This window comes from Nicrophorus vespilloides, unplaced genomic scaffold (genome assembly GCF_001412225.1).
Source record: "Nicrophorus vespilloides isolate i.1.1-1 unplaced genomic scaffold, Nicve_v1.0, whole genome shotgun sequence".
Classification (NCBI taxonomy): domain Eukaryota; kingdom Metazoa; phylum Arthropoda; class Insecta; order Coleoptera; family Silphidae; genus Nicrophorus; species Nicrophorus vespilloides.
In genome coordinates this window covers 1-12,356 of record NW_017098544.1, presented here as the reverse complement: position 1 = coordinate 12,356, position 12,356 = coordinate 1, and the positions used below count along the sequence as shown (strand labels likewise).

At 30.2% G+C, this 12,356-nt stretch overlaps 2 protein-coding genes across 2 annotated transcripts; both read left to right on the top strand.

Annotated features, from left to right (window-relative positions):
• The first annotated feature begins 638 nt into the window (after positions 1–638).
• Positions 639–1,635, top strand: LOC108562719 (larval/pupal cuticle protein H1C-like). The gene is made up of 2 exons (XM_017921133.1): positions 639–650; positions 721–1,635. The coding sequence occupies exons 1-2, from the start codon at positions 639–641 to the stop codon at positions 1,633–1,635; spliced, it is 927 nt and encodes a 308-aa protein (XP_017776622.1).
• Positions 1,636–3,438: 1,803 nt separating this feature from the next.
• On the top strand, positions 3,439–7,658 carry LOC108562718 (UDP-glucuronosyltransferase 2C1-like; the record flags this gene model as incomplete). The annotated part of the gene is made up of 8 exons (XM_017921132.1): positions 3,439–4,254; positions 4,307–4,532; positions 4,584–4,803; positions 4,858–5,044; positions 6,428–6,916; positions 6,966–7,191; positions 7,243–7,462; positions 7,515–7,658. Coding segments are annotated over exons 1-8 (2,528 nt in total), but the record flags the coding sequence as incomplete, so codon positions are not given.
• Between the last annotated feature and the right edge of the window lie 4,698 nt (positions 7,659–12,356).

Here is a 12,356-nt window from a genome sequence, read left to right as displayed (position 1 = left end):
GTGTAATTTTATATAAATATTACTTCTCATAATAATGTATCCCTATAAAACATAATTTACACAAATACGATATAAAATAGGTTCCGCTAATTGTTATACAATTAAAATTTTACATCAGTTATACGATATAATATAGGTTCCGCTAATTGTTATACAATTAAAATTTTACATCAGTTATACGATAAGATAATCTTGTATTCAAAGATTATGGTCAATAGCCAACAATATGAATAATAATGTAGCATTTAGTATATTTCACATTTATTCAAAATTAAACAAATTTTAAGTTACTAGATAAATATTTTGTTATTATTATTTAATAAGTATAACAACTATTTCAATTACGCTTGATTTGAAATCATCACCAAGTTCATATATTGTAATATAATACATGTATTAAATTTGTTTTGTCGTGGAACAAAAATAATTTAAAAACAAACTTTCATTAGTTTAAATTTATATGAATATAAAAAACTATTCCATTTTTTATAAATCTGTGCTGGATTAGAATCGCGGCGAAAGTAGGATCAAATTTTGGTGCGTTGTTATGTAATTTGTAGATTTGGACTAGTATAAAACGGGCAGGATGTTCTCGAACTGTATCAGTTTCTTGCAAACTATCACTCAACCACTTTAAAATGGCTTTCAAAGTAAGTATTCAATCGTTCTTTTTGTGTTTAATCTTATTTAATATTAATTATTCTCTATTTTCATTTTTAGTTCGTAGTATTTTTGGCTGCTTTGGCTTGCGCCAACGCTGGATTCATTGGAGCACCAGCTGCCCAACAATACACCACCTCCGTTAGCAGCAGCTACGTTCAACACAACACTCCAGTTAAACATGTAGCTCAAACCTACGCACATGCCGCCCCAGTTGTCGCCAAGACCGTATCCACCTATGCTCAAGCTGCCCCAGTAGTTGCCAAGACTGTAGCCCCAGTAGCTACTTACTCTCAAGTTGCCCCAGTCGCCTATGCCCAGGCTGCCCCAGTAGCTTACGCTCAAGCTGCTCCAGTAGCTTACGCTCATGCTGCTCCAGTTGCCTATACCCAATCTGCTCCAGTAGCTTACGCTCATGCCGCTCCAGTAGCCTACGCTCAAGCTGCTCCAGTAGCTTACGCTCAAGCTGCTCCAGTAACTTACGCTCAAGCTGCTCCAGTTGCTTACGTTCATGCTGCTCCAGTAGCTTACGCACAAGCTGCCCCAGTTGCCTACACCCAATCTGCCCCAGTAGCATACGCCCAAGCTGCTCCAGTAGCCTCCAAGACTATCACCACCTACGCTCAAGCCCCAGTAGCTACCTACGGCCCAGTTGTTGCCAAGACTGTTGCTGCTCCAGCCTACGGTTATGCCCATCAAGCTCCAGTAGTTGCCAAGACTGTAGCCCCTGTAGCTACTTACTCTCAAGTTGCCCCAGTCGCCTATGCCCAGGCTGCTCCAGTAGCTTACGCACAAGCTCCACTTGCCTATGCTCAAGCTGCCCCAGTAGCCTACGGACCAGCTCAAGTAGCTTATGCTGCCCCAGTAGCTTCCTATGCTCCAGTAGTTGCTAAGACCATCGCCGCCCCAGTTGCCACCTACGCCGCTGCTCCAGTAGCCTACACCCATGCTGCTCCAGTAGCCCAAAAATGGTAATTATATAATAAGAAATTAAATTTATTACATACAAATATTTGTAAACATGTTAAATAAATGATTTTTTACTTTTTTTAAACAATTCTTTTATTTATGTCATTTATAAAGTAATACTTCTTTTAGTAATTATCATTTATTCAATACACTTTCACATTTACAAAAAAAATCTATGTAAAATAATACAATAGAACAAGTTATATTATTAGATTTATATATATTTACATTTTATTTTTCTACCAATCGGTTTTTGGATAACACCATAAACATTTTCACTTTTCTGACTTCCATTCGAAATTACGTTGAAGTGCTGCACCCAAAACCACTCCTTTACTTCTCAGGCAATTTCTACTCATATATATGTTATTTTTTTATACATCTGTTCAACTTTGAATATATTTTTTCGAGTGATGTAATTAATTAGATTTTGACAATCTCAAAATAATTATGTTTACTATAAAAATACAGATATAATCACATTTTTAACTTTTACAATCATTCGAATTATCAACAAATTCTTTTTAAAAACAAGGAAAGTGAAAAATTACTAATAAATTCATTATTAATAAAAAAATAAATAATTGCAAATAATTGATATGTACTGTGTGCAGTAAACGTAGATACAACTTATAAACCTAGACCTTACGTACCGAAAGTAAACCGAAATATTTTTTGGGGTATATAACTGGCTTGAAATATTTAATCGACATCATGGCTTTCAATGTAAGTACTTATTAATGAAAATTTAAATTTGAACTAATCTTTATGTATTATTAAAAAGTTCATAGTCAATGCTGGATTAATTGCTGCTCCAGTAGTTCACTATTCACCAGCTGAAGCTGTCAGCACTAGCTATATCCATCAAGCTGCTTCTAATTGTTGCTAAGACCTTCGCTGCTCCAGTAGCCACCTACACCCATGCCGCTGCAGTAGCTATCTACGCTATCCGATCTTTGGAAGGAACTCAAGCTGTGTTTCATTACTCAAAAATGGAAGATAGTGCTTTCTCCACCATCCGTAAATACGACACCCGCATCACCAACGATGCTTTCTCCTACGCTCATGCTGCACTAGTAGTTAATCCACTTGTCGGCAAAACCTTCGCTCCAGTAGCTACCTTTCGATATAGTTTCGATATAGTCGGGAATTTGATTGTCGGGATTATGGTAATAAAAACATAAATAACTTCTCGTCCATGGGAAGCCACACAATCCTGAGAGAAATACACCATAGTAAATAAAATGTAAAAAAAAACATTTGATCCGCGGACCGGGGGTTGGGGACCACTGGGATACACGACTACTGTAGCTATACTATGACTATAGTCGTCTATATCATAAAATTTAATACGACAGGTGAAAGGTTTAAATCCATTGTGTGATCACTGATAGGTTGGCAAAAATATGTTTTGTTTCTATGTTCCTAAAAAAATATTTATTAAGAATATAACAAACTAGTAACTAAATGTAATAATTCCAATATATGAATTAAGCTGGCATAAAGCAATAATGATAAATTCTGTATTACAGAGACAACCTCAAGTATATGATTTATTATAAAATCACAACTTTTCTTCGCTAATCAATTAAATTGAGCTACCAATAATCTTGAAATTGAAATAATAACGTTATTTATACTATCTAATATATTGATAAGAAATAGAAAAGCACACTTAATAAATTATCGTAAATTACATTGCCTCAGATTAGATTGTTGATTAGATAAATATTTTGAATATTTGCTTCCTAACTTACATTTAAGTAAGTAAGTAAGTTTACTATGAGTAGTAAAAAAAAATAATTTGAAATGTGCTTAACGTGGTTTTTGCTGCTCTTCACTGCAAACAATGTCTTTGCTGCACGAATTTTGGGAGTTTTCCCAATAGCTTCATACAGTCACCAAATAGTATACAGACCAATTTGGAGAGAACTTGCAACCAGAGGACATGATTTAGTTGTGATTACTACCGATCCCATCGATGAACCAAATCTACCAAATTTGAAACAAATCGATTTAAAATACGTTTACCAGTTCTTAAAAGAGAAATACAATTTTACCAATATAATGTCAAGTTGGAATGTCGTAAACAAATTATATGTAACTTCTAAAAGGATTTTGGATACTTCTGAAGTGCATTTAAGTCACCCTGAGGTACAAGCAATAATTAAAAATGAAACGGAACATTTTGATTTGCTGTTGATTGAGTTTATGGATTCAACGATGTTCGCTTTTAAGCATAGATTTAACTGCTCCGTAATTGGTTTGACATCTATGGATGCAATAAATATGGCCCACGAAGCTGTTGGTAATCCGACTCATCCAATTTTATACCCAGAATTGACTTTTCCGTTTGGAAGAAACTTGAATTTCTTTCAACGAATTATGGCCATATTTTACACTGGATTTATGAAAATTATACTCTATTTTTATATTCCTTTGGCATCAGTACTTGTTGATAAATACTTCGGAAAAGGATACCCAGATTTATACGAGTTGGGTCAAGCAACTGATATGTTATTTATCAATGTGAATCCAATTATTCATGGCATAAGACCTTTATCTCCAGCTACTATTACAATTGGTGGAGGAATACATTTGAACCCACCAAAGCCTTTACCTCGAGTGAGGTTTATTTTTATAAATTACATATCATTATTTTATAAATTTGTTTTAGGATATCCAAACATTCTTAGATAATGCAAAGACTGGAGCAATCTACTTTAGCTTGGGTAGCAATATAAAAAGCAACGCTATTTCTTTACAGACAAAACAAATTCTGCTCGAAGCTTTTAAAAATATGCCTCAATACCAGATTCTTTGGAAATTCGAAGATACAGAATTAGAAGGAAAACCGGAAAATGTTAATATCGTTCAATGGGCACCTCAGCAAGATATATTACGTAAATAAATGATTAAGATTATGAATGAATACAAATTTTCTTCTGTTTAAGGTCATCCGAATATTAAATTATTCATTACTCAGGGTGGCTTACAATCATTAGATGAAACTATCCACAATGGAGTTCCGTTTATTGGAATGCCCTTCTTTGCAGATCAAATATTTAATATTTTAAACGCTCAAGAAAAAGAACTTTGTGCCTACTTGCAGCACGATCAAATTACCGTTGATAAGTTCAAAAACACAGTAGTTGAAGTTATTACCAACCCTAAGTATTATTATTTTATTTAAATGCAATGCTCAAATTATTTTCAACTTTATTTTAGATATAAAAATAATATTATAAAATGGAATAAACTCATTAAAGATGAACCCATGTCCAGTTTGGAAAAAGCCATTTGGTGGACGGAATTTGTCCTTAGAAATAAAGGAGCTCAACATCTGAAAGGGCCAGAACATACGATTCCTTTGTACCAATACTACTATTTAGATGTAATCTCATTTTTAATATTTGTATTTACAAGCATAGTAATTATTTCATACATAATTATTATAAAGATTATTCGAATTATCAAAAAATTCCTTTTAACAACAAAGAAAGTGAAAACTTACTAATAAATTAAATAAATCGAAATAATCAATTGACATCAGTTTATCTCAATCTATCACACCAACAACTATTTTTTCTATATTGTTATAAAGTTCGTAGTCCTTTGACTTGCGCCAATGCTGGATTAATTCGTGCTCCAATAGTTCACTATTCACCAGTTGAAGCAGTCAAACCTAGCTACATCCATCAAGCTACCGCTCCAATTGCTACCTATGCTCATGCTGCTTCAATTGAAGCTAAAGTTGCCCAGCTACTATTGTATTTCACACAAATTTTACTGGTGTCGACGCCTAATGCGATTGGTTAAACAAAAAATGTACATAAACAACTAAACTATTGTATTTAAATAAATCACCTTCATAATTATTACATTTTGTATTATTTTGTAAATATTAAGAAAAAAATGATATTAAAAGATATAAAGATGAATAAAAATGTAATCTAGAGTAAAATAAACCACTTTATGGTATAAGAAAAAAATAAAAATTGCGGTATCAAATCTTGTTGTTAAAATAATCTCAACGTATATTTTTTAAAGAATTTTATAACGTTAAATTGTAATACCAAACACAATTGTGTCAAATTTTACAGTAATAAACATAGCTATTATCTCCTATAGGTCTCCTATTATTATATTTATAGGTGGCACTACGTAATTATTTTTAACTAAAGCTACATAATTAAGTCAAATAATATTATTTAAGCTAGTTATAATAGTTTCATTATTCATATGATTGTATTTTTTATTGGAAATAAATAATAAAATACATATGTTGTAATTTGTGATTGAAATCGCAATTAACAAAATGTGCGTAGATAAAATTAGAATGTGCGTGGACTCAATTAAAAAAACGATCTGATATTAAATAGCTTATCTTGTACAATTATTGATTAGATAAATATTGAATATATGTCAGGTGCATCTTAACAGATTTAAGCAGTGTATTAAATAATTGAAAATGTGCCTAACTTGGTATCTGTTGTTTTTGACATTAAGCAGTAGTTATGCAGCACGAATTTTGGGAGTATTCCCAATGGCTTCGTACAGTCACCAAATAGTGTACAGACCAATTTGGAGGGAACTTGCAGCTCGAGGTCATGATTTGGTTATTTTAACTGCGGATACCATCGATGAACCCGATCTACCGAACTTGAAACAAATCGATTTACATTTTTCCTACAAGCTAATCGAAAATTTCAATTTGACTAGTGAAATGTCAAATTGGAATGTTATAAATAAAATTTATGCAACGGTTAAATTAATATCTGATATTGCCGAAGCGCAGTTAAGTCATCCAGAAGTGCAGGCGTTAATTAAAAATGAAACGGAACATTTTGATTTGCTTATGATAGAATTTATGCAGCCTTCGATGTTAGCTTTCAAGCACAGATTTAACTGCCCAACAATCGGTTTGAGTTCTTTGGACGCCGTCTTATGGGGTCATGAAGCTACTGGGAACCCAACACATCCTATTCTTTATCCAGATTTTTCGTTACCTTTTTCTAGAAACCTACATTTCTTTCAAAGGATTTTTGCCGTGCTATTTGCCGGCTTTATGAATTACTTTGGTCATTACATTTATATTCCAATGGAAACGGAAGTGGTTGAGAAATATTTCGGTAAAGGTTATCCAAATTTATACGAGCTTGGCTTAACAATTGACATGATGTTTATTAACGTTAATCCGGTTATTCATGGCATCAGACCTATAACCCCATCAACTATCAGCATTGGAGGAGGAATACATATAAATCCACCAAAGCCTCTACCTAATGTGAGTATTAATTTAATATCATGCAATTAACACGTTTAATTTATTTTAGAATATCCAAATATTTTTGGATAACGCAAAAACTGGAGCAATCTACTTTAGTTTAGGAAGTAACATAAAAAGCAAATCTTTATCTTTAAAAACAAAGCAAGTTCTACTCGAAGCTTTCAGAAATATGCCTCAATATCAAATTCTTTGGAAATTCGAAGATACTGAATTAGAAGGAAAACCTGAGAATGTTAAAATTGTACAATGGGCACCTCAGCAAGATATATTACGTAAGCAACTGATTAATATTATGAATTTATAATAACTTTCTTCTCTTTAAGGTCATCCAAATATTAAACTATTCATTACTCAGGGAGGTTTACAATCGTTAGATGAAACTATCCACAACAGAGTTCCGTTTATTGGAATGCCGTTCTTTGGAGATCAAATCTTTAACGTTTTAAACGCCGAAGAAAATGGTGTCGGTGTATTCTTGGAGCACGATAAAATTACAGCTGAAGGATTTAAAAATACTGTAGTTGATGTTATTACTAACCCCAAGTATAATTCATATATAAGTACAATAATTAAAATTGATTCAAATTTATTTTAGATATAAAAATAATATTGTTAAATGGGCCAAACTCATTAAAGATGAACCTATGACAGGAATGGAAAAAGCTATTTGGTGGACGGAGTTTGTTCTTAGAAATAAAGAAACTCAACATCTCAAAGGACCAGAAAATACGATTCCACTGTATCAATACTACTATATTGATATAATTGCATTTTTATCTTTTATAATGTTTTGTTTGTGTATTATTTCTTATCTAATCGTTAAGATTACTATTAGATTAATAATGAAATTTTTGAAAAAGGATAAGAAAGTTAAAAGTAGTTAATCAAATAATAAATATATTTTGTAAATTAATAATATTTATTATAACAGTCACAAATAACAAATTAATACGTAATTATATAATCATAATAATAGAATAATACGTCATATTATTTTATAAATGTTCTGTATGTATACAATAAATTTTGATTATTATTTAATTATATTAATAATAAATGAAAAATAATAACATTACTAATTATTTAGAATGCAAAACAAAACATATGCATATGATACAGTTAAAAGATAATTATAATTCAATAAATGTTCAATCTAGGTCGTAAAGCGAGGTATAGGTGTAATGTAAATTTATAATAGGCAACTTAAGTATCACATAATATTGATGCTTCGGTTAGAAAACTCCTGTATTGTCGGAATGGTTTCTACCAACAATCAAAATGGTCGTTTAATAGCTATAGTTTTGTTTCTATATTCTTAAAGAAATATTTATTAAGAATATAACAAACTAGTAAAAATAAATATAACATTTCCAATATATGAATTGAGCTGGCATTAAAATCGATGACAATTGTTGCTTTGAAGAAATTAGAAGACAAAGAAATGAACATGTTGAAATTGATAAAAGATGGGTGGAAATATTTAACCATTTCAAAAATGAACGTTGTGCTGCCCTGGAATTAATGCTGCAGTTGAAAGAGTTTTTCAATTGGTAATGATTTTTTGATAAGTGACAAATTAAGATTGAATTTTGATACTCTAGCAGCACTTACCGTAAAATTCAATATGAAGGATATTTCTTTCTCCAAAATTTCAAATATATTGGTATAAAATGATATATTAACAAAAAAATATTAATTCAATGAAAACATACTCGTTTAATTAAGTAATTAAAAGGGGTGTAAATATAATTAGTGTATATTTGTTTGAATTAATAAAATAATATCAGAAAAAACATATATTTCAGTTTTCAAACATCGAAATATATTTTTTTAACACGTTTCAATGTTACAATTGTATAGTAAATTCATGAATCAAATATTTTATCTGTTCACATGAAATAAAAGTATTACCACTTTAATCTACATAAATCATTATTTTATTTTAGAATCTCTCAAATAAAGTATTGTAAGCAACTAATTAATAGTTTATGCTCCAAATTAACAATAATTTCTTATGTTTAAGTAATCGCGTGGAACAATCATAAAATTATTGCCACACAGTGTCAACCCTTGATATAAGTATATTTAACGTATATTTTTGTAAATGACAATTTTACCAAGATGGCGGCGTTTCATAATGAATCCACTATAAAAACGAATAAATATTTAAAAACACGTTATTTTTTTCTAATAGTCATTTCAATAGAATCATATCACTTATTTTATAGCGATTATTTAGATTAAAACAAAATATTCATATTGCTACAAAAGCGACCTCTACAAAATATTTATTAAAATAAAGAACATTTACAATAAGTTAAGGTCAAAAATATACTTATCTCAATAAAACGTGATATTTGCTATAGAAAAAGCGATAAAATAGTTTTAAAAACTGGAAAATATATTTTTCTTAGCGAGGATCACAACTAAAATATTTTTATATCGAAAATGAAATATTTTAGAACATATTTTTACAACTCATTCTTTAAGAATCAAATATTTTAAATAAGTAGTAAACATTCTAACAGCAGATTGTTAGCGAATTTAATATATTATATTTTAAAACTCTACAAGGCATTTTCACGCGTTTTAGCGTCTCATCCATTAACTTGAGCTTCGAAAAAGCAGTAAATTGAAACACTGACGTTATTTTTAAGTTTATTTACGTGGGCCGATCCCGGAGGTACTGGTTGGTGACATCTGGTTTGGTGAGGTAAGAGGGGCCACAGGTTCATGCTAACGGTCTGTCGATAACGAGGGTAGGTATATAATATATTACGAGTTGTTTTTTTTTTAATATTTATGTTCGTAGATTTCGTAAAACATTTTTTAGATCAAATTTTGTATTAGCAGTAGAAATTATTGTTTTATTTTTGAAACTTCAATAATTAAAATTTTTATTATTGGTAAGAAAAACAATTATTATTGTTTAAAAATCTATAAATAATAATAATTTTACAATAAAATACTGTATTAAGAATTGTTAAGAAATATTCATATCACTTATAAAATCTTTTTAAGAGTAGATTTTGTAGATTTTATTAGTAGATTTTTTATGCAATATGTGTAGATATTTTTTTACTTCATTTATAAAAGTATTGTTAACAGTAAACGTTATTTTTAATTAATATTCATATAACTAATAAAATCTTAATTAACACAGAAATCTAAATTGGATTAATTAAAAATTTTGAGTGCTGCAATTGAAAGAGAAGAAAGCTTATACAATTTCTAAGAGTTATTTTTTTTTAATTTCTTCAATAAATATCCATTTATATTTTGCAGATATTTTTTTTATTAATGTTATAAAATTAGATTTTATAAATTTTTATTACTAAAAATAAATATAATGTTCTTTTTAATTTTCTCATAAAAATATTATTATTTAATAATATAAAACTACAAGACATGTACATGTACATAGTACATAATAGATCAAATAAGAATTACAAGTTTTCAATAGGCAACCCAAATATCACACAACCTTGAAGCTCCGGATACCCGAATCGTTTGACGATCCAGCACTCGTGCATCATCGAACCGTTCGATAAAGATGGCCGTAGCGTATATTTGTATCAATGACAATTCTCATAAGCTGGCGTTTCAGAATTTTTAGTAGAATTTTATTTTCTTATAATATTACTCAGTATAAATTATGAAGATAATGTGTAAATTTTAATAATATTATGTAATAAATGTTTTTCTTTAATTTATTTCATTATACTTATAATAGTTATATTATTAGAATTAGTAATGTAATTAATTTACTAATTTTTATTATCCTTATAAATGTAATTTTATTGTTTTATAAATAAATATAATACATTTGTGTGATAAATATATGTAAATCGTTTAGTTACATCGTTTATCGTAACGTTATACAACTTTACACTTTGGGATTATGGCGTGTTATACAACATAAGTAAACAGTTCTAAATTTACTACAGGCATCCCAAAAGTCACATAACCACGAAGCGTCGGATACCCGAATCATTTGATGATCCTTCAATCGTGCATCATCTAACCGTACAATCAAGATGGCCGTATATTATGCGACGACCTCTAGCGTATATTTGTATCAATGACAATTTTCATAAGATGGCGTTTCAGAATTAATCGAAAACTTGTTTAAATATAAATTACAACATTAAAGACACACAAGATCAAATTAATTGTTGTAATTAAACAAACATTTTGCTAAGTACATCATATAGAGACTATTTAGATTAAAATAAAGTACTTTAATTGTCTATAGTAGAGAAGTGACCTCTAGCGAATATTTATTAAGATCAAAATATTTTTTTTAAGGTGTCAAGGTCAACACATTAGTTGTCTATATAAAAATGAATTATTTACTGTCTTATCTCACAGATAAGCGATAAAACAATTTTAAAAACTGAATAATATCAATTTCTTAACGTGAATCAAAACTAAAATAATTTTATTTTGGATTCTTTGAAAATAAAATATTTTAGAGGCTACAAATGAATGTTAAAACATAATTTTACGAATGGAATACTTTAACTACCTGCTACCTGAATACTTCAACAAGCAAATTTGTTAACGAATTTAACATTTTTAGATTTCGAAGCTTCGAAGCTCATTTTCTGAGCAGTTTCTTCACTGATCGAATAATTGGAGCTACCAATTATTCTAAATTATGGTACTAATGTTTTGTTTTAATTTAATTACGTGGGCCGATCCCGGAGGTACTGCAATACCGGGCCAACCCGTGATAGAAGTGGAGCAAGCCCCTACCTACTATCCATTTACAAAAATCAGATTAATATACTGGACCCGCATGCGGGTCGTACCAGATATTAAGCTGATAAGAACAGATACTACACTTTGATCTTAGCCATTAGGGCCGAGAAGCGATACTTACACTGATGATTTAACAAAAATTAAACGCGCATAAAAAGTGTTAATTATGCAGGGAGTTTTGTAAGCGACATCTGGTTCGTAGCGTCGAAACGCGATAGAAAGCGACGCCGTTGCTCGGTGACACGCCGCGAGTATGGTGGGGAGTTGTAAAATATTTTTTTACATTTTATTTTTTATTCGTAGCTTTGCTTAAGCAGTTGTAATCCTAAATTTTGTATTAGCGGTAGAAATTTTTGCTTCGTTTCTGAATGGTGATTCAGTAGGTACAAATTTTTCATTAGCGGTAGAAATTTTTGCTTCGGTTTTGAATGGTGCTTCAATAAGTAAAAAAATTATATTAGCGGTAGAAATTTTAGTTTAAGTCAGTTCTGTATGGTACTTCAATAAGTAAAAAAATGTATTAGCGGTAGAAATATTTGCTTCAGTTTTGAATGGTGCTTCAATAAGTAAAAAAATGTATTAGCGGTAGAAATTTTAGTTTCAGTTCTGTATGGTACTTCAATAAGTAAAAAAATGTATTAGCGGTAGAAATTTTAGTTTCAGTTCTGAATGG